Source organism: Salvelinus namaycush, chromosome 40 (assembly GCF_016432855.1).
Source record: "Salvelinus namaycush isolate Seneca chromosome 40, SaNama_1.0, whole genome shotgun sequence".
In the NCBI taxonomy this organism is placed as follows: Eukaryota; Metazoa; Chordata; class Actinopteri; order Salmoniformes; family Salmonidae; genus Salvelinus; species Salvelinus namaycush.
In genome coordinates, this window is record NC_052346.1 from 3,823,098 (window position 1) to 3,848,540 (window position 25,443).

At 47.9% G+C, this 25,443-nt stretch overlaps 1 protein-coding gene across 1 annotated transcript in view; it reads left to right on the forward strand.

Moving 5' to 3' along the window:
- The window catches only part of LOC120033173 (neuropilin-2-like), a 72,123-nt gene that overhangs the window by 36,565 nt on the left and 10,115 nt on the right, over nt 1–25,443 (forward strand). Inside the window, exons 7-11 of the mRNA XM_038979455.1 lie at nt 10,521–10,665; nt 11,990–12,339; nt 12,478–12,622; nt 18,681–18,761; nt 20,707–20,868. Of these exons, the coding sequence (XP_038835383.1) occupies nt 10,521–10,665; nt 11,990–12,339; nt 12,478–12,622; nt 18,681–18,761; nt 20,707–20,868 (883 nt within the window). The remainder of the gene's footprint in view (nt 1–10,520; nt 10,666–11,989; nt 12,340–12,477; nt 12,623–18,680; nt 18,762–20,706; nt 20,869–25,443) is intronic.

Genomic DNA, 25,443 nt, shown 5'->3' on the forward strand with positions numbered 1-25,443 from the left:
CTGATGTGAACATGCCTCGAACAAAAGAGATCTCAGAAGACCAAAGATTAAGAATTGTTGACTTGCATAAAGCTGGAAAGGGTTACAAAAGTATCTCTAAAAGCCTTGATGTTCATCAGTCCACGGTAAGACAAATAGTCTATAAATGGAGAAAGTTCAGCCCTGTTGCTACTCTCCCTAGGAGTGGCCGTCCTGCAAAGATGACTGCAAGAGCACAGCGCAGAATTCTCAGTGAGGTTAAGAAGAATCCTAGAGTGTCAGCTAAAGATTTACAGAAATCTCTGGAACATGCTAACATCTCTGTTGATGAGTCTACAATACGTAAAAAACTAAACAAGAATGGTGTTCATGGGAGGACACCACGGAAGAAGCCACTGCTCTCCAAAAAAAACATTGCTGCAAGTCTGAAGTTTGCAAAAGAGCACCTGGATGTTCCACAGCGCTTCTGGCAAAATATTCTGTGGACAGATGAAACTACAGTTGAGTTGTTTGGAAAGAACACACAACACTATGTGTGGGGGGGAAAAAAGACACAGCACCCCAACATCAAAACCATCCCAACTGTAAAGTATGGTGGAGGGAGCATCATGGTTTGGGACTGGCTTTCACACACACACACGCATCCACTGACACACACAGCACCACCACACACTCACACAACACACACGCACTCACACATAGACACACGCACTCACACATAGACACACGCACTCACACATTGACACACACGCACTCACACATAGACACACACATAGACACACACACACGCACTCACACATAGACACACACACGCACTCACACATAGACGCACACACACATTGACACACACACACACATAGACACACACATACACACACACGCACACACACATAGACACACACACACACGCACTCACACATAGACACACACACGCACACACACAAACACATAGACACACACACATAAGGCACACACACGCACTCACACATAGACACACACACACACACACGCACTCACACATAGACACACACACACGCACTCACACATAGACACACACACACACACACACACACACACGCACTCACACATAGACACACACACACGCACTCACACATAGACACACACACACACACACACACACATAGACACACACACATAAGACACACACACGCACTCACACATAGACACACACACACGCACACACACATAGCACACACACACACACACACACACACACACACACACACACACACACACACACACACACACACACACACACATAGACACACACGCACTCACACATAGACACACACACACACGCACTCACACATAGACACACACACACGCACACATAGACACACACACACACACGCACTCACACATAGACACACACACACGCACTCACACATAGACACACACACACACACACACACACACACACACACACATAGACACACACGCACTCACACATAGACACACACGCACTCACACATAGACACACACACACGCACACATAGACACACTCACACACACGCACTCACACATAGATACACACGCACTCACACATAGATACACACGCACACACACGCACTCACACATAGACACACACACGCACTCACACATAGACACACGCACTCACACATAGACACACGCACTCACACATAGACACACACACATAGACACACACACGCACTCACACATAGACACACGCACTCACACATAGACACACACACTCACACATAGACACACGCACTCACACATAGACACACACGCACTCACACATAGACACACACACACACACACACGCACTCACACATAGACACACACACACGCACACATAGACACACACACACACACACACGCACTCACACATAGACACACGCACTCACATATAGACACACGCACTCACACATAGACACACGCACTCACACATAGACACACACACACACACACACGCACTCACACATAGACACACACACGCACTCACACATAGACACACGCACTCACACATAGACACACGCACTCACACATAGACACACGCACTCACACAGAGACACACGCACTCACACATAGACACACGCACTCACACATTGACACACACGCACTCACACATAGACACACACATAGACACACACACGCACTCACACATAGACACACACACGCACTCACACATAGACGCACACACACATTGACACACACACACACACATAGACACACACATACACATGCACTCACACATAGACACACACACACACACACACACATACACACACATACACACACACACGCACACACACATAGACACACACACACACGCACTCACACATAGACACACACACGCACTCACACATAGACACACACACACACACGCACTCACACATAGACACACACACACACACGCACTCACACATAGACACACACACACGCACTCACACATAGACACACACACACACACACGCACTCACACATAGACACACACACACGCACTCACACATAGACACACACACGCACTCACACATAGACACACACACACACACGCACTCACACATAGACACACACACACGCACTCACACATAGACACACACACACGCACTCACACATAGACACACACACACACACACACACACACACACACACACATAGACACACACACATAAGGCAAACACACGCACTCACACATAGACACACACACACACACGCACTCACACATAGACACACACACACGCACTCACACATAGACACACACACACACACACACACACATAGACACACACACATAAGGCACACACACGCACTCACACATAGACACACACACACACGCACACACACATAGACACACACACACACACACACACACACACACACACACACACACACACACACACATAGACACACACGCACTCACACATAGACACACACACACACACACTCACACATAGACACACACACACGCACACATAGACACACACACACACACGCACTCACACATAGACACACACACACGCACTCACACATACACACACACACACACACACACACACATAGACACACACACACATAGACACACACACACACACACATAGACACACACGCACTCACACATAGACGCACACACACACGCACTCACACATAGACACACACGCACGCACGCACACGCACTCACACATAGACACACACACACACGCACTCACACATAGACACACACACACACACACACACACACACACATAGACACACACACATAAGGCACACACACGCACTCACACATAGACACACACACACACACGCACTCACACATAGACACACACACACGCACTCACACATAGACACACACACACACACACACACACACACACACACACACACACACATAGACACACACACATAAGGCACACACACGCACTCACACATAGACACACACACACGCACACACACATAGACACACACACACACACACACACACACACACACACACACACATAGACACACACGCACTCACACATAGACACACACACACACACACTCACACATAGACACACACACACGCACACATAGACACACACACACACACGCACTCACACATAGACACACACACACACACGCACTCACACATACACACACACACACACACACACACACACACACACATAGACACACACACACATAGACACACACACACGCACTCACACATAGACACACACACACACACACATAGACACACACACGCACTCACACATAGACACACGCACTCACACATAGACACACGCACTCACACATAGACACACGCACTCACACATAGACACACACGCACTCACACATAGACACACACACACACACATGCACTCACACATATACACACACACACGCACACATAGACACACACACACACACGCACTCACACATAGACACACACGCACACACACGCACTCACACATAGACATACACACGCACTCACACATAGACACACGCACTCACACATAGACACACACACACACACACGCACTCACACATAGACACACGCACTCACACATAGACACACACACACACACATGCACTCACACATAGACACACACACACACACATACACACACATAGACACACACACACACGCACTCACACATAGACACACATAGACACACACACACACGCACTCACACATAGACACACACACGCACTCACACATAGACACACACACACACACGCACTCACACATAGACACACACACACACACGCACTCACACATAGACACACACACACGCACTCACACATAGACACACACACACACACACGCACTCACACATAGACACACACACACGCACTCACACATAGACACACACACGCACTCACACATAGACACACACACACACACGCACTCACACATAGACACACACACACGCACTCACACATAGACACACACACACGCACTCACACATAGACACACACACACACACACACACACACACACACACACACACACATAGACACACACACATAAGGCACACACACGCACTCACACATAGACACACACACACACACGCACTCACACATAGACACACACACACGCACTCACACATAGACACACACACACACACACACACACATAGACACACACACATAAGGCACACACACGCACTCACACATAGACACACACACACACGCACACACACATAGACACACACACACACACACACACACACACACACACACACACACACACACACACACACACACACACATAGACACACACGCACTCACACATAGACACACACACACACACACTCACACATAGACACACACACACGCACACATAGACACACACACACACACGCACTCACACATAGACACACACACACGCACTCACACATACACACACACACACACACACACACACATAGACACACACACACATAGACACACACACACACACACATAGACACACACGCACTCACACATAGACGCACACACACACGCACTCACACATAGACACACACGCACGCACGCACACGCACTCACACATAGACACACACACACACGCACTCACACATAGACACACACACACACACACACACACACACACACATAGACACACACACATAAGGCACACACACGCACTCACACATAGACACACACACACACACGCACTCACACATAGACACACACACACGCACTCACACATAGACACACACACACACACACACACACACACACACACACATAGACACACACACATAAGGCACACACACGCACTCACACATAGACACACACACACGCACACACACATAGACACACACACACACACACACACACACACACACATAGACACACACGCACTCACACATAGACACACACACACACACACTCACACATAGACACACACACACGCACACATAGACACACACACACACACGCACTCACACATAGACACACACACACGCACTCACACATACACACACACACACACACACACACACACACACATAGACACACACACACATAGACACACACACACGCACTCACACATAGACACACACACACACACACATAGACACACACACGCACTCACACATAGACACACGCACTCACACATAGACACACGCACTCACACATAGACACACGCACTCACACATAGACACACACGCACTCACACATAGACACACACACACACACATGCACTCACACATATACACACACACACGCACACATAGACACACACACACACACGCACTCACACATAGACACACACGCACACACACGCACTCACACATAGACATACACACGCACTCACACATAGACACACGCACTCACACATAGACACACACACACACACACGCACTCACACATAGACACACGCACTCACACATAGACACACACACACACACATGCACTCACACATAGACACACACACACACACATACACACACATAGACACACACACACACGCACTCACACATAGACACACACACGGACTCACACATAGACACACACACACACACACGCACTCACACATAGACACACACACACACGCACTCACACATAGATACACGCACACGTACTCACACATAGACACACACACACACACACACACACACTCACACATTGACACACACACACACACGCACTCACACATAGACACACACACACACGCGCACTCACACATAGACACACACACGCACGCACACATAGACACACACGCGCACTCACACATAGACACACACACGCACTCACACATAGACACACACACACACACGCACTCACACATAGACACACACACACACGCACACGCACTCACACATAGACACACACACACACACACACTCACACATTGACACACACACACACGCAGTCACACATAGACACACACACACACGCGCACTCACACATAGACACACACACGCACTCACACATAGACACACACACGCACTCACACATAGACACACACGCACATACACATAGACACACACACACAAACATATACGCAGGCATATTTACACACTCAAGCACAGACACACACACACATACGCATGTAGACACACATACACCTAACACACACACACACTAACCCACGCACACAGTGTGATGAGAGAGAAATGGGGGAAGTGGGGCAGAGTGGGAGACATTGACAAAAACAACTGTTTGAGGGGGTGGGAGACCATTTCAAAGGAGTGCTGTACCACAGCATCCACACACACTCCACACACTCCTCAGCCCTGCTGGCCTCCTCTTCAAGCCACTAGTGGAGAGCAGCCAGTTGGAACCAATTCCTACTGTCAACATCTTCATACGGAGTGAGAAAAGGAGGGCAGGAGGGAGGGAGGGGGATGGATCGAAAGAGAGACAGAGAGAATAATGTCTTGTGCAGAGCTTGGCCACATCTCCCTGTGGTGCCATCAGCTTCAAGGGAAACACAGCAGAGATGGCAGCGGTGTGCCGAAAGCACCGGGACAGGGAGAGAGAGAGAGAGAGAGAGAGAGAGAAGGCAAATAGATCATCTCAGGATGAGTAGAGCTTCTCTGTCTACTGTATCGCTCTCTCTCTACGGTAGGTCTCCATTTGTTATTCTCTGTTTTCTCTCCATCTTGTTTTTAGAGAAGTGTTTTCATCAGGGAGACTCAGCCTAGTCGGACACGATCTCCTTCCACTACTCTGCACACATCCACACACTCAGACACACTCCCTCTCTTTCGCCGTGACCCCATTCCTCTCCGGAGGGTCATCAATAGTTAAATATCCACGGTGCCTCTGTCCCACCGGTGTCCATCCGCTCCAGGCATTTGACCGTCACATAAATGTGGAAGGGGTTCCATGGAGTGTATGTGTGTGTGAACCGGTGCAGGAGGGCTAGGGTAGCGTGGGTTAAGATTTTCGTTGGGGGGGGGGTTCATTATAATTTCATGACCTGCCACATGAGGAGACAACATGACAATGTTAATTATTTAGCCCTCTTTGCCCTGTGTGTTGAGTAAGGGCGGAGCTAGACTGGTTACCCCCCCCCCCCCCCCCCCCCCCCCCCCCATTCCCTCCCGTCGTCAGGCAGATTACGAAGTTCGCCCAGACAACTGGCTGAATGGCACCCAGTCTGCTATAGCAACAATGGCACATCCCATACCATCACATACAATAACACACTCATGTGATGTACATAGAGACATATATGATGTACATAGAGCGTACACGTGCTCTTACAAGAACTCATAGACACTCATAGACACACATATATCCAAGCATCAACTCTTACCCACACACACACACACAGTTTTATGACCCTTCACCTGTTTCCAGCAAATGTCCAGGTGTCTAATGAGCTGAATGACCTTTGACCCTGCTGATAGGGATATTGAGGTCAGGGGTTAGGGGTCAGTATGTGACTAGAGAGAGGAAGAGGAAACGGAGGGGACTGGGGATGTCTGCAGCACGACTCTCCTTCTCCTATCCCCCACCCCCATTGCTCACTCTCTCTCTCTCTCTCTCTCTCTATTTCTCCCTCTCTCTCATATCCTTCTTTATTTTCTAAAAACCCTCATCCCCCCCACCCAAAAATAGGTCTGTTGAATATGCCTGACATCACAAAATGAAGTTTCCTCGTGAAAAAAAGGAAGTTCTAAAATGGCGTTTTAAGTCTAAGGACTAGTCTGTGTGGTGACTGGTGGTTTGGGCTGTTAAAAGATACCTGACATTATCTCTACACCATCTGGCAGTAGGTGAGAACTGGCTATGTTTACTTCTGGGGGACAGTTTGTGGTTTGGACTCATGGGGGTTAGGTTAACACACAGACACACACATCTGTGTGAACATACGCACACACACACACACACACACACACACACACGCGCACACAGTGCACAGGGCCAAACAAAATACCAGGGGACAGAGTGGCCTCCGACACAGGGAGAGGAAGACCGGAAGAGATAGAGAGATTGACAACACTGTAGTGAGGAAGAGAGAGTGAAGGAAAGGTTGGTAGAATGATTACAGCCTCAGATACACAGAGAGGAGAGGAGAGAGGAGAGATGAGACGGGAAAATATAATACAAATAGTCTGAGAGAAGGAAAGACAAGGAAGGATGTAGAGAGTGAAAGAGAGAGAGGGAAAGCAAGAGAATGGCCATAGACCCAGACTCAAAGGAGAAGAGCGAAATAGACAGATTGAAAGCACATTCAATTATTTGACAATAGGCCTGCATTTCATGCAAAAACATTGCTTTAAATAAGCCTTAGCTCTGGCACCCTCTGTGGTCAGTTGGTGTAACGCCTGGCTGTCTATCTGGTGCATCTTCGGCCACAATACATGTTTCTATAGTGTCTTTGTCCCAAATGGAACCCTATTGCCTTTGTAGGGCCCTGGTCAAATGTAGTGCACTACATAGGAAATAGAGTCCCATTTGGAACACAGTCAGTGTCTGTTTTAACTGATATTAAGCTTTTACCTGTGGTCCTTTTTTCCTCTGAGTTCATCTTATATCTGGAGGTGGACAGTCCAAACTTGTTCTAACTGTAAATGAACTGTTATAACTGTCACTTGGAGTGAGTTTAGGGCTCATACTTCCTCTTATCGAAGTTTTTTTGTCTTTCTCGTGTGTGTGTGTGTGTGTGTGTGTGTGTGTGTGTGTGTGTGTGTGTGTGTGTGTGTGTGTGTGTGTGTGTGTGTGTGTGTGTGTGTGTGTGTGTGTGTGTGTTATCGCATGCCAGAGGACGGTCTTGTGGTTTCAGGCCATGAGCCTCACTTGAGGGGGAGATGGACAGATAGTGGAGAGAGGGATGGGGGAGAGCGATGGAAAGAGAGAGAGTGAGAGAGAAATAAGAGAGAGAGAGAGGAATGGAGGTGTTTTGATGGGGTGGGGTTGGTGGACGACCTCCAGACCAGATAGAGGGACCGGACATGAGGTGGGTCAGACGTCTCTCACCATTTGTTCCTCTCCTCCCACAAGCATGATCTGTCTGTTGTCTGTCTGTGTCCTTCCCGTGAACAGGAAGAGGCTCCTCTCCTATAGTCACATGTATCCTCTGACCTCTAACCTCTCTCCCTGAGGGGTCAAGAGAGGAAGGGGGGTGTAAAGGAGGGTGGTGGACGTTTGTGGGCGGACGTTTGGGGCGGATGCCACAGGAAGTTGTCCTTGGTCATGTCCTGCCCCTCCTGCAGAGACATCCTGTTACTTTTACAGAACACCCAATCCTGTCCGACCTTGCCCTGTCATGTCCCTCGAGCATTTCTGTCCACTGTTCAGTCCCCCCACGGTGGTAGTGTGCGTGGGTGGTGTGGGAGGGGGAATGTGTGTGTGTGTGTGTGTTCGTGCATGTGTGTGTCTGCCCTTCCGAACCCCTACCAGCCCTCACCTTTTCCCCCACAAACACAGACAGACAGCTGGGTGGATGTCATTGGATCTGTCTTTAGGTTGTCTGTGCTTAGCTGGGGCTCTGTGTGTGTGCAGCGAAGCGAGACTCACACTGCGGGCTATGGATGTGTGTGTGTGTGTGTGTGTGTGTGTGTGTGTGTGTGTGTGTGTGTGTGTGTGTGTGTGTGTGTGTGTGTGTGTGTGTGTGTGTGTGTGTGTGTGTGTGTGTGTGTGTGTGTGTGTGTGTGGCAGAGAGCGAGCGAGTGAGAGAAAGAGAAAGAGAGAGAGAACTGAAGATAGTATGTAGCGGAAGCATTTACTCTGACTTGCTCACACACTTCTTCACTTTTCCCAAGATTATTGTTTGCAATGTGAGGACAGCATCCCCTCTTTTTGACATATGCACATCTCCTAGCTCCACACACCTGCAGCACACTGATTTAATTTCCATTTACATGTTGGTCGTTTAGCAGGTGCGCTTATCCAGAGCGATTTACGGTCAAGAAATGGAGCGCAGCAATCATCTCCTTTCCCCCGTGTCACTCACTCATTCACTCATCCCCATCACGCCGGCTGATGCATAGGGCAGCAACAAAGGCTCCCCACTTCTGTCAGTCTTTGGCCTTTGTGTGTGTGGTGTAAAATGTGTGTGGTATCTTTTGATTGGTATAAAAGTCGAACCATAAACCCTTTCTCTGTGTGTTCTCCAGATGTTCCATGCGAACACAGACCCGTCTGAGGTGGTGTTGAACCGCGTACCCCAGCCGGTCCTAGCCCGCTTCGTACGCATCCGGCCTCAGAGCTGGAAGAACGGCATTGCTCTGCGCTTCGAACTCTACGGCTGTCAGATCATAGGTGTGTGTGTGTGTGTGAGAGCCACGGGAACAGAGATGTTTAAGTTATTTTGCCTTAGGTATCTGAGACATCCTTACGTTATATCCTCTGTCCCACTGCACATCAAAACAGTCTCTCTTTTTTTGAGAGACAAAATGTGTGTCTGGCATCTCCTGCTCTGTCAGTGAAGAAACTTTTAAAAATCCCCTTAGAAGAAACGCCAGCCAGTTTATGCATTAACTATGCAGTAACATGAGCACACACACACACTCACACACACATAAGAACTCCTGACGTTAACCAGAGCATTAGTCTAATCAAAGTTTTACTCCATTCTCAGCCAGCCAGCGCGTCTCCAATCCCTCCCTCCTCTGTATTCGTCCTTTCTCTCACTCTCATTCTCTCTATCTTTCTGCTCTCCTTCCTCTTTCTCCTCCTTTCTCCCTCGTGATCATTATTTTCTCACTTTCATTTTCTCTCTCATTCCATACTCTGTTCTTGCTTTTCCCCCTTTCTCTCTCTCCACCTACTCCAATTCTCTAGATCAACCTCCTTTTCTCTACCTCTGAATAATTCTCTGTCTCTCCCCTTTTCCCCCTCTTCCTCTCCTGCCCTTTACACTGTTTTTGATGTCAGGATGCCAACCTACTTTCTCTCAACCCCTACAATATCGCAGATGCAGTATGTCACAAGAAAGGGTCACAATCAATCATTCATGTCACTCTTGTTCACTTGAAAATCTTGAAAACTGTGATTCACAGAGAGGGAGAAAGAGTAGCACTCATTAGCTCGTATTGCAAGTGGTGCTCACCGTTCAGGTACACACATACTCACTTGAAGACACGCACGATGACCTCACGTTGATACATACACACACACACACATACATTTATGTGGCCATTTATCCATCGTTTACATGCGTTGCTAGTGCTGTGACATAACAGCATGGAACTTTGATCTGTGTGCTCTTAACCGTCAACCCTACTAATGCTCTCCTCTCTTCTCCTCTTTCTCCTCTCTCGGTCTCACTGTCTCGTCTTGTCTCTGGTCTTCTCTCCTCTGTTTCTCCCTCGAGTCTCTTCCTCGCTAATCTCCTCTGCCTACCGCTTTCTCTCTCTTCCCCTACCATTCTCCCCCTCTTTCCCTCGCTCTTTCAGCCCTCTCTCTCTCCTCCTCCTCTATCATAACACCTCCCCTTCTCTCCCTCCTTCTCTCTCATTGCTTCTTTATGTGAGGGTTGAAATGTGATAGTTTTGTGTAATGTATGACATTGACCCAAATAAAAATGATTTTTTCATAACTAATTTTCGGCCCTCTCCCTCCTCCTCTTCTTCCCCAACTTCAGATGCTCCGTGTTCAGAGATGCAGGGCCTCCTCTCTGGCCTGCTCCCCGATGCCCAGATCTCAGCCTCGTCGGCTCGAGACATGCTGTGGTCCCCGGGGAACGCCCGCCTGGTGGCCAGCCACTCAGGCTGGTTCCCCGGCCCCGCTCAGCCCCTGGCTGGGGAGGAGTGGCTCCAAGTGGACTTGGGTGTCCCCAAGATGGTCCGGGGGATCATTACCCAGGGGGCGAGGGGCGGAGAGGGGACAAGCAGCACGGACAACAGGGCCTTTGTGAGGAAGTACCGCGTGGCGCACGGTCTAAACGGGAAGGATTGGGGGTACGTCATGGACAGCAAGACCAGCCTGCCCAAGGTGGGTGTGGGGGAGGGGGACATGTGTAAGGGTGGGGTGATGTGGGTGTGTGTGTCAGTCTAAAGTGTGATTTATACTCATTTCAATCATCTATGTAAAGATTTCAATATTTCTGCTTTATTTCTGTGTGTGTTGCAGATATTTGAGGGGAATACCCACTACGACACCCCTGAGCTACGGCGTTTTGAGGAGACCCTGGCCCAGTTCATCAGGATCTATCCAGAGAGGTGGTCTCCTGCCGGGATCGGGATGAGAGTGGAAATTCTGGGCTGTGACGTGCCAGGTAAGACACATGTCACATTGTACACTCCTCTCCCCACCGGAGACCGGGGTTCAATCCCCGCTCCAAACCCTCAATCTGTTTCTCCTCTCTGTCATTTCATAACTGTCTAAATACTCTACAAATATATATATTTTTTTAAAGTGTGTTGGCGTGCGCGTACTATATATCACCTGTGAGTCTACTGGATACACGATTTGGGAGTTGGAAAAGCAAGTGGAAGTGGAAAAGTGAGGGGAGACTTGGAAAGAGTGAAGGTTGAAGTTACAAGGAGTGGAGAAAGGGTTGGGCGGGTTCTGAGGAATCGGTCCCAAGGGTACCACACACACACACACACACACACTGCTGGTATGGTCTGCTACCCAGATGAGGCAGTAGACACATCTGGCCCCTCACTGCTCACTACTCTCACTGGGCCTACGCAGGATGCGTGAGTTACAGCACCAGACAGTGGGCTCAACACCTACACACACACACACACACACACACACACCGTCACTGCAAGCATACAGTACACACACACACCTCATCTCCCCTGAGCTGGTTCTAGGCTCCTCTCTCTGTTCCCACCCTGAATAGAATGTTCAACACGTACACATAAACACACACAGACAGACAATGGCTCCTAATGGGCCTACACAGAACGTCTGTACTGAGGGCTCAACACCTACACACTGTAGTCAGTGTGTGTGTAAGGTACACAGCCCTGTTCGGTGGTGTTAGGATGATGTGGACCTCTTCATTTTTTAATCCCACTCTTCTCTGACTCACTCACTACGCCATTAGAGAGGGGAAACCAGGCCAGAACCCTCCATTAACCCTCCATTAACACGGAAGTGGACACAAACACGCTCTCTCTCTGTCAGAATAACAGATTAGCGCCCTTTGTTTGGGACCCTCAGTACCACACCCACGATTGGCCTACATGAAAGACTGACAAATGAGCTGCATTCCTCCCCTCCCTACATCTCTCGCTCTCCTTGCTGTCCTCTGTCACTCCCTCCTCACCCCATCCCTTCCTGCTGCCGCCCCCAGTGGGGTCTACACACAGGCACTGGGGTTCAAACCGGCAACCCTTCACCTTGAGGCTACAGCCACAGCCGTCCCGATGTTAACCCTGCCACATGTAAAAGGCATTGAGACCAGGTGAAAGCCCTGTGCTAATGCAATCGGTCACAGGCTTCTCTTTATTGGACACGGAGGAGATCCCAGAGAGATAGAGTAGTTTAACACCACACTGGTGTTCAACAGAGCATTCGGTCCACAAGTGTTCCCAGTGCGTGAGCGGGAGGGTTGGAGTGCTGTGCCTCGCAACACAGGAGGGAGGATTGCACATCTTTTGTCACCCCTCCTTTTTGCTCTCATCACCTCTCTTTCGCTCCTCTCTGTTTCTCTTTAACTCGGTCTCTCACTCGCTCTCCCTCTATCCTCCGTCTTCCTCTTGCCCCCAACTATCTCACTATCTTTCTCTCTCCCTCTCTCACTGTTAAATCCCACACATGGCTCTGTTCTCTCCTCTCTCTGTTCCCACCCTTAGGCATAGTGCGTGGGTCTGTAAATGTTTTTGTTCATTTTCCTTCCTCCTCTCCTCTTCTGTTTCTCATCAACCCCCCCCCCCCCCCCCCCTCCCCCTCTCTCTGTTCTCTGCTGTCCATTCCAGGCTCTTTGGTCTCATTTCTTACATACACACACACACTTATGCACACACATACGCATCGAACACAAAACTCTGCCTGGATATCTCTTGTCTTCTTTCAAGATCAACTTTGGAGGTTTCTCTTAGGCTTTGTTTCACAGTCTTCAAGGACATATTGGGCTCTGTTTTAACCTTTTACTGCAGTGGGCTAAATCAGGGTCACACAGAGTGATTCTTGGTAGTCTTAAACAAATCTACTTTGACACAAAAGTTTACACCTCACACACATGGTTATGGGCTTAAACAAAAGCCCCCTGTAAAAGAAGACACCATGTCAGGTATAGAGTTGAAATGTATTCAATTCACACTTTATAGACATCACAGAAGACAAAAAAATAAATGCAAGTTTGACATTGAAACACAGTATTTTTGGCATCTTTTTTTAATAATGTTGATTCATTATGAATAAATTATAGGTGTGACACTCATTGGCCTATCGACACATGTCATAGCTCAATACTGCATGCTGTTGTCTCAGGTTATTGACGTCTTTGCATTGTCGTCAACTCCAATTAGGCTGGGGGCACGAACTAGCCTCTTCCTAGTCCATTCTGGATTGAATAGCATAGGCTATACTAATGAGTAATACCAACAGTAAAAAAAAACAGTGTTTACTCAATATGTTTGGAGTGTTGACAGACAACATTGTTGTAATTGGCTTCAATGAAAAAAATACTACGCTCCTGTGAATTGTATTGTATGTGCGAGGCACGTTCTCAATAAGCAATGTATAGCCTGGGCCTACCGTTGATATGGCGTTATAGGACTGAATCATTTGAAACTGTTTGGCGGAGTACGTCTTTGGTAACAGGACAAGATGTCCTCTTTTGGAATGGGGATGTATACCAGCCTATGTGAATAATGCAAAAGCATGCTGACTAAGAGTGAAACATTTAGAAACCTTTTTTGGCTAATGCATGGCCAGGATAAGAAAGACACCAGACACATTGCTGTTCAACCAGCTTTTGTTATAGTAGGGTAAGGGTAGCCAAAGAGGTCATGTGTTTCAATCAAACGAAACAGAAAACAAGCAAACCTCTTTCAATGATGGGCATATAGCCTGCGTTGAGGGGTTTTTACGCACATGCAAAATAATAACAGGAGCTGGCTAAAATAACGTACATCGATAAAAAAGGCTCCCAAACTTGATCTTTTAATAAAGCTTTGGTGATTTAAGATGTATTCCAAAGTGAGTGAATGCATTGGGCAGAAAAAAAATGCATTGGGCAAGACAAAAAAAACAGCCTATATTGAGGAGGAAAGGCTATACTTGTTTTTTAATAAAATTAAACGAAATGGGATTTTTTTTATTTTTAAATGTATACTACATACGTGCATATTACGTTACGGTACAAGTACATCTCTCTTGTTCCATGTGCACATGGGCACTGTACGTCATGGCTGGATCGGCTGCACTTCTGCTGTCAAAATCCGTGCCATAAACAACCGCGTTATTGCTAAAACCAGATTTGGTCTGTCTTAAATATCTCCACGAGCGCTGCCTGAAATTGGCGGAGGTTTTTAAGGACACAGCTAAAACAATGCCACCCTCCCACCTCAGCACAAGCGAGCCCATATAAAACAGCTAAATTACCAATCCTGGCGCTAGGGTTTGAAAATAGAAGAGCGCCGGCTTTAACAGGTCGAACTTGTAAAGGAGCGTGCATTTGACAATTGCGCTGGTTTAATGCCTGCCGAAAATGGAGCCCAGTGTCTTATTCCTTTTGATAATGATAATCCAGAGTGTGGGGAGGATGCTAAGGCTTTGCTGTGTTTGTGTCTCTGCACTCTTGTTTGTGCCAGCGTTTTCTCGCTTACCATGTGACGTGGGTGTCACAGGGGGTGGTGACCCACTCTTATAACACTTAACCCTACATGTCCGGCAGGGAAGGAAAAACAACATGTTTTTCCAGCATGCACAATGTCGGTTGTGTGTGTGTGTGTGTGTGTGTGTGTGTGTGTGTGTGTGTGTGTGTGTGTGTGTGTGTGTGTGTGTGTGTGTGTGTGTGTGTGTGTGTGTGTCTTACAGAGGCTCTTTACATAATTGCCTTTTTTTTGTTGCTCATATTTTGCCGAGTCATATTCTTTGGAGAGAGCTATGGCTGTTTTCCAGAAGAGAAGGCGTGTGTGTGTGTGTGTGTGGCTGGGGGAATTGAGAACAGTGAGGAAGGGGAAGAGGTGGAGCGCTGTTCAGTGTATTCTCTGTAACATGACACTTACCCGGGTGCAGTTTGTATCAAGCGTCTCAGAGTAGGACTCCTGATTTAGGATCGGTTTTGCCTTTTAGATCACAATAAATGACATAACATCGAGCGCTGAGTAGATCCTGAAACAGCCTTCCTAATATAAGACACTTGATACATATAGGCCCTGTACTCCTTTCCGGTCTGAAGTGCAGTGCATCCTCAGCCTCCTCGACTAACCGGTGTCCCCGCACATTGACTCTGTACCAGTACCCCCTGTACATAGCCTCGCTATTGTTATTTTACTGCTGCTGTTTAATTATTTGTTACTTTTATTTTCTATTTTTTACTTATCTTTTTTTTACTTAACACTTTTTTCCCCTTAAATTTCTTAAAGCGTTGTTGGTTAATGGCTTGTAAGTATGCATTTCACTGTAAGGTCTGTTGTATTCAGCACGTGACAAATCAAATTTGAATTGATTTGAAGGGGCTATTCCTGCATGAGGGTCCCTCTCCCTGCATGAGGAGGCCTTCTGATGCGTGAGGGGATCCTCTCCCTGCACGGTTAGTCCTGCTTCTGCTGCACGAGGAGGCCCTCCTGCACTAGGAGAAAGGCACAGTGATACTGTATAAGGGCCGGCCTCTCGGCGCAGCTCTGTAGCTGCCTCCTCACACATGTCAAGGAGTGGAGAGCCCTCGGGGAGAGGCAGGCAGGTCATAGCTCCTCGTCTCTCTCCCGTTACCCCTGACACCTCTGTCATACACGCACACACAGACAGACAGACACACACACACACACACTCGTGTCACACCCCTTAAAGGTCAAGCCGTTTACACTGTGACAAGGCCTGACCTTTGAAAGCACAGAGATGCAATGGCTTGGAGGAATGGCTTGCGCTAAGGGGGATAAAATAACAGGATACACGGTCCTCGGATGTGAAAAAGGTTAGGGAGGAGTAGGCGGGTCATGTATTGCCGGTGGGTTCCCCATAGCTCCTCGGTGATTAAAATCTGTTAGGCCAACTAATTGCCTCTTTGCGTGTGACATTACCGTTAGGCTAATGTCACGCAGTCAGAGACCTCAACAGCTGGGCGCTGTTCTTTCATGTAGCGCTATTTTAGCTGTGTTTTTTCCACAGCGCCAGACGTCCGGCTGTGTTCGTTTCATTCATTTCATCCGTCAAATTTCTTTCCTCGCGGGCAGTTGTGTCACGGTAAAATGTCAAAGGATCAACCATCCATGGTGTCCATATTAGGACAGCCTCATTCCCAGCGGGACTAGTTTCGCTCTCAGCAGGACTCGCTTTCAGCCTGTCTGTAATATGGACAACGTAATCAACTTCCCTCCATGTTTGTCGTCGAATGTATGAATGCTTGGATTTTTTTGTTGTTGTTGTTGTTGCCATCTTGGATACACATTTTTACAAAGAAGTGATCCGAAAGCACAAGTTGAATGTACGGTATACTCTTAAGGCAGTGGTTCCCAAACTTTTGGAACAGAGTTAGGAAAAGAGTTTGGAACAGAGTTTGGAAAAGAGTTTCCACAAATTCCCATGATGCGATATATGGGGGCCATGGGTGTATGATAATATGATTAGGACCTTGGTTAGACTGTGGTTGGAAAGCAGGGATGACCCAAACCTTTCCCTGTGTCTTTGCATAACGAAACCAGGGTTGTCCCATCTGGTCCCAATAACATGGCTACTTATTGCGCGATAACATTCCTAATGCAGTCTGTAGGCCATGTGCCGCTGGAAGGAGTGTGTGTGTGTGTGTGATCATCCATTCCAAGGTGAACTAGCTAGACTCATCCATCACCCATGGAGCCAGTGGTGTCTGGCCTGTCCTGCCAGGGCCCCAGCAGCTGGTCTGACTGGGCTTATGGATGGAGGTGGAGACAGTGGAGACGGTCGAGACCCATGGAGGGAGGGAGATGTCTAGGCTAAGAGACACAACATGACTGGGTTATCACCACCTGGCTCAGCCTGTCACCTCAACTGGGAGGGGAAGGGAGGGAGGACAGGAGGGAGGGAGCGAGGGAGATGACCTCAGACTCTCGTTTAGACATGGTGTCTTCACATTCACAGAGCGGTGTTGTTTGTTTGAGTATGTTACATTGAGTATGTTTCATTTTGAGCATCTTGGATGTAACTGACAACACTTATGTGTTGTGTCTCCATAGAAACCAGCACTCTGGCCAACACAGCCACTCCCACTTTGTCTGGTCCAATGGAGAGCAGCACTGCCCAGCGGGCGAGCAGAGGTGAGTGTCTGTAAGCATGCTATGTGCAAATGTTGCATATAGATAATTTATGTTTGTATGTACACTGCCGTTCAAAAGTGTGGGGTCACTTAGAAATGTCCTTGTTTTTGAAAGAAAAGCAACAAAAAAAAAAGTCCATTAAAATAACATCAAATTGATCAGAAATACAGTGTAGACATTGTTAATGTTGTAAATGAATATTGTAGCAGGAAACGGCTGATTTTTAATGGAATATCTACATAGGCGTACAGAGGCCCATTATCAGCAACCATCACTCCTGTGTTCCAATGGCACATTGTGTTAGCTAATCCAAGTTTATCATTTTAAAAGGCTAATTGATCATTAGAAAACCCTTTTGCAATTATGTTAGCACAGCCGAAAACTGTTGTCCTGATTTAAGAAGCAATAAAACTGGCCTTCTTTAGACTAGTTGAGTATCTGGAGCATCAATTACACTTTTAAAATGATAAACCTGGATTAGCTAACACAACGTGCCATTGGAACACAGGAGTAATGGATTACTGCAACTCGCTGTTGGCTGGGCTCCCTGCCTGTGCCATTAAACCCCTACAACTCATCCAGAACGCCGCAGCCCATCTGGTGTTCAACCTTCCCAAGTTCTCTCACGTCACCCCGCTCCTCCGCTCTCTCCACTGGCTTCCAGTTGAAGCTCGCATCCGCTACAAGACCATGGTGCTTGCCTACGGAGCTGTGAGGGGAACGGCACCTCCGTACCTTCAGGCTCTGATCAGGCCCTACACCCAAACAAGGGCACTGCGTTCATCCACCTCTGGCCTGCTCGCCTCCCTACCTCTGAGGAAGTACAGTTCCCGCTCAGCCCAGTCAAAACTGTTCGCTGCTCTGGCACCCCAATGGTGGAACAAACTCCCTCACGACGCCAGGTCAGCGGAGTCAATCACCACCTTCCGGAGACACCTGAAACCCCACCTCTTTAAGGAATACCTAGGATAGGATAAAGTAATCCTTCTAACACCCCCCCCCCCCCCCCCCCCCCCCCCCCCCCCCTTAAAAGCGTTAGATGCACTATTGTAAAGTGGTTGTTCCACTGGATATCATAAGGTGAATGCACCAATTTGTAAGTCGCTCTGGATAAGAGCGTCTGCTAAATGACTTAAATGTAATGTAAATGAAGGGCCTCCCGGGTGGCGCAGTGGTCTAGGGCACTGCATCGCAGTGCTAACTGCGCCACCAGAGTCTCTGGGTTCGCGCCCAGGCTCTGTCGCAGCCGGCCGCGACCGGGAGGTCCGTGGGGCGACGCACAATTGGCATAGCGTCGTCCGGGTTAGGGAGGGTTTGGCCGGTAGGGATATCCTTGTCTCATCGCGCTCCAGCGACTCCTGTGGCGGGCCGGGCGCAGTGCGCGCTAACCAAGGGGGCCAGGTACACGGTGTTTCCTCCGACACATTGGTGCGGCTGGCTTCCGGGTTGGAGGCGCGCTGTGTTAAGAAGCAGTGCGGCTTGGTTGGGTTGTGCTTCGGAGGACGCATGGCTTTCGACCTTCGTCTCTCCCGAGCCCGTACGGGAGTTGTAGCGATGAGACAAGATAGTAATTACTAGCGATTGGATACCACGAAAATTGGGGAAAAAATGGGATAAAATGTATTTAAAAAAAAATGTAATGTAAATGTAATGTTCGCTGATAATGGGCCTCTGTACGCCTATGTAGATATTCCATAAAAAATCAGTCGCTTCCAGCTATAATAGTCATTTACAACATTAACAATGTCTACACTGTATTTCTGATCAATTTGATGTTATTTTAATGGGCAAAACATGTTGCTTTTCTTTCAAAAACAAGGACATTTCTAAGTGACCCCAAACTTTTGAACGGTAGTGGATGTTATTGTAGAATGTTTGATGGTTGATGTCTCTCGCTCTATCTCTCTCTGTCTTTCTCCATCCCTCTCCCACCCTTTCTCTCCAGGAGCTAGCTCCTCCCCTCCATCCATGGGTGGTGTGTGTGACTTTGAGCAGGGTCTGTGTGGCTGGACTCACGACCCCAGCGCCTCGCTCCATTGGTCCCTCCACAACAGCTCCAAAGCCCCAGCCCAGGGGCCCAGCCTGGACCACACTCTGCCCCCCATCGGTAAGTCTCCCTGAGCATAGCACAGCAAGCTTCCCCACCTAAGTCAGAGTTGGCAATGGTGGTTCACCACAACCATGTTCAGAAGGCAAGAAAGAGGTTAGATAGCCACTTGGGCTAATTTAGCTTGATATACAGTAAAGTCCTTGTTTAGTGTTTGTGAACATGTGGATGTACAAAAACTCTATTTGAGCCCCAGCCGAGGCTGATTTTGTGACACACAACCACACAGACGTACACGCACGCACACACGTATAATGTGTAACTCCTCCAGTCTGCTCTATGTGACTGCGCTACAACTTTGTGATGCTAACGGATTGTTCCGGGAGCGTTCTGGACAGGAAATAGTTAAGAACCAGTAGCACTTATTAACGACAGAGGCAAGAGATTCCAGAGGAAAAACCAGGAAAACCATTATTCCCAGCCGCGCTTTCCTGCCCCTCGATTACCTTGCAGGCAAATCTCTGGCTCTCTAAGTAGACTTCCATGTACTTAGAACAATTATTAAGTTCCCTTTATACATACCCCCAGATCAAAAAAAGAGTGAAGCTTTTGGCATTAATTAAAGATATGAGCAGTTTGGAGTTTTTCTTTGAGGTTTTCTTACACTGACTGTGCTATAAATGGCATCCTATTTGCTATGTGGTGCACTACTTTTGACCAGGTCCCTATGAGACGGTCCTATGGGTCCTGGTCAAAAGTAGTGCACTATAATAGGGAATAGGGGGCCATTCGGGACTCAGCCACTGGGGGTTAAAGGGATTGTTATCCTGACCTTGTTTTAAAATTCATTGGTTTTGATATATTTCGAATGGGGCCCATGAAATATTTAACGAGCTGCAGCTGTGAAGAATTGAAGGGGGAGTTTCAGGACCTGCTCGTGCTCAAAGTGGTTGGGAATCTCTGATGTCACCTGGGCTTTAGATTGGGGAATCCCTGGGTATGTAGGTCGAAGATTGTAGCCAAATCATCATTAGCCTCACTCATTCTCCCTTTCTCTCTCTCCCATTCTCCCTTTCTCTCTCTCTCTCGCTCTCTCACTCATTCTCCCTTTCTCTCTCTCTCTCGCTCTCTCACTCATTCTCCCTTTCTCTCTCTCTCTCACTCATTCTCCCTTTCTCTCTCTCACTCATTCTCCCTTTCTCTCTCTCTCTCGCTCTCTCACTCATTCTCCCTTTCTCTCTCTCTCTCTCTCTCTCTCTCTCTCTCTCTCTCTCTCACTCATTCTCCCTTTCTCTCTCTCTCATTCTCCCTTTCTCTCTCTCTCTCTCTCTCACCCATTCTCCCTTTCTCTCTCTCCCATTCACCCTTTCTCTCTCTGTCTCACTCTCCTGTGCTCTCTGCCTCTTTCTCTCTCTCTCCCTCCCCTCTCTCCCTCCCTCCCTTTATCTCTCTCGTGACCCAGACAACCCAGACCCAGTAACCTCTCGATCTCTCTCTTTTAAAATGTGAAAAACTAACAGCTGGAGAACTCGCGCCGTAGCGTATCAACGTGTGGTGCTGGCGGCGTCCACAACGAGGCCTGCGTTTGTAGACTGAGTTCTCCTCGTCTTCGCTCGCCGCAGGAGACTGCCGAGAAAATGGATTAATAATGCTGTTGCATCACATCCCGTGAACGCGCCCCTCTCGATTATGAGCTGTCTGCCGAACAAGCTGCGGAACAATGGGGGGAGCGTTCAGAGACGCCGGGTTCACCCGAGGTGTAGGGAGATGGGGGTTATCTGCGAACACATTAAGATCAGTTTGATAAAGTGGGGACGTTTCCTGTGTGGTGAAGACACCACACGTGCACACACACATACACACACTCGCGCGCACACACACACACTCATACACACAGTCACACACACACACTCACACACACAGATAGACACACAGTGATAGACAGTGCCGTATGGTGCTGAATGGGAGGGCTCCTTCCACACACTGTGGTGTTTGGAAGGGCCAAGGGAGACCCTGTCACACACGCTGTCTGGTGTGACACACACACTGGAGAGCAGAGGGGGGCTGTCATCGTGGATGAAGTCTTCTTCCCCTCCACAGATACTACTGTGTGATCTGCTAGACGGACTATTAGGGTGGCTACACACACATGCACTTACTGTACTGCACGGTATAATACGCACTTGAATGTAGTAAGCTTTCTCTCCCTCTCACATACAACTCAGATTTCAGTCGTCTCCCAGATTCAAGTTAGGCACACATTGCAGGGTGTACATGTCCTTGACAAAGTGTTAAGTCAATTGTTATGGATTTATCTGAATTGACATTGCGGATGCTGATTGCTGTCCTTAAACAGGTGGTCTAAACTTTTAATATAATCAATCAACGATTTTTCTGGACACAGAAGAACAACGCTGAATTTAGTTTGCAATAAATCCAACTTTTATTTTTCTATCGAAAATAGTCCCGTGTGCGGTTCCGCAGCGTCTTATGCTGTGATCCGCACGTTGAAGTCCCTGTGTTGGACTGAGTCTTTAGGCCGTGAGAAAGACCCTCCGTTTGAGTGACAGATGACCCTCAGAGTCCCTCACATTTACATCCTCCTCCTCTTGGGGTCGTAGTCCTGATGACCGCTGCTGCTCGTCATATCGCCCCCATCTCTCTTAGCGAAGGCTGCCGATTGGTTGTTGGAGACTGCTGTCTGGCTCGTGGCTGTCTGGCTCGTTGGACAAAACATAGCGCCATTCTGCTGGCTGGATGACCAAAATGTAGCAGCTGCTGATTGGCTGGGCCAGACTGTTGTCTTGGTAGTGACTGCTGATTGGTTGGGCCAGACTGTGTTCTTGGTAGTGGCTGCTGACTGGCTGGGCCAGACTGTTGCCTGGCCTTTAGGTGCTGATTGACTGGGCCAGACTGTTGCCTGCCAAGTGGCTAGTGCTTGGCTGTTGTCTTTCACCTCCACAACAACATTGACATCCATTGGCTCCACATCCTGATGACAATGCACTTGTTTGTTGTTGTTGATCTGGGGCCCCTCTTTCCAGTCCATAAAATGATCCTGGTCTTGTCCATAGCTGGAGATTGGCTGGAAGGTGGCAGGGGCTGAGTTGGGCTGGAACTGGCCTCCAGGTGGTGTATTCAAAAATCGACTTTGCCATTGTCCCTGCAATGAATCAATCATCAAATCAGATCGTACTTATACTGATGTAAAAAAGGGCTTTATATGTCTCAAAGTGTTTTTGAGAATCTAGACTCAACTAGTCTAGACCCAGGGCTCTGGTCAAAAGTATTTCCCTAGCTATATAGGGAATAAGTTGCCATTTCAGACTACTCACTATAATCTAGGCCAAACAAACCTGGTTTAGGTTCTGGTAGGCAGCCACTCCAGACACGGGAGATCCTCCTGTCATCTGTGTTTTCAGCCATGCGGCGAGAACGTCCTTAGGAACCATCCTCAACACTAACCAGGTGAACTGGTCCAAAGGGAAAGGATGGAGGGACCCAAACTGGCTCAGATATTGGAGATAGTCCATTATTGAAAGAAGTTAGTGTAATTATATGTTTTTTTTTAATTGTTCAGAGCAGATAGCGATGTGACAGGCAATGCTTTCAAGTGCCTAAATGATGTGGCCGACTTCTAGAACGTTGCTTCACAGGTGTCCGGATGACATCACAGCTGCATCACAATCGAGGTCAATGACTATGACATTGTGCACTGTGCTCATCGAGTTCTGTTTCTAAGGTCTAGCTTCAACTAAACAGCAATAAAGGGCCATTCCTTAATAAAAAAGTGTTTTCTATGAAAAAAATCTAATAAATGTTTTCTATGAAGCTGAGGGATCGAACTGGAGAAATGTAATCGCCAAACATTTTTGTAGATGGAGCTATAGATGCGAGGACTAAAAGTCCATGGGGTCAAAATTATCGTTTTAATCAGATTTTGAAGATAGACACCTGTTGCCTGGGTACAGGGGACATAACATATACTATTTATGTATATATTACATCATTCATGTCAGTTTAATATACAACGGTTTATACATGAACATTCAGTTGGAATATGGCGACGCCAATATCCGTCACTTCGTTGTGCCTCTTGGACAATATTCACTTGCGCGATGATTTTTATCTGTGGTTCCCTCACCTAACTGCTCTAACACTGCGATAAAGCACAAGGGATTTTGTCAGGATTGTGTTGATACTGGTCCATCGCCCACTTAACTCTACACCCCCCCCCCCCCCCCCCCCCCGCGTCAAGGTTCCAAGTCCACATCCAATATACTAACTAAACATCTTCTTCCATAAACAACTGACTGTGTTTAACACAATGCTATTGACTACTGGGTCGACCTGGATAGCAATGGGAATGGCTCCCTTGGGTTGGCTGTGAATTCATCCCCTTCCCTTTGTGCTTGACTCTCTCACTGACCCTATTCTTCTGTTAGGCGTGTTTTGGTATGTATCATATCCCTGTGCTATTGTAAGTCTGACCTTGTAGTTGTGCTATTGTGTGGTTTTATTCTTGTGTGTGTTGATGTGCGCACGTGTGTGTGTACACTCCCTCGTGTGTGTGTGTGTGTGTGCATGTATTTCCCATGTGTTCCCCTCACTGCAACATCTCAAGTCTCTAAACCC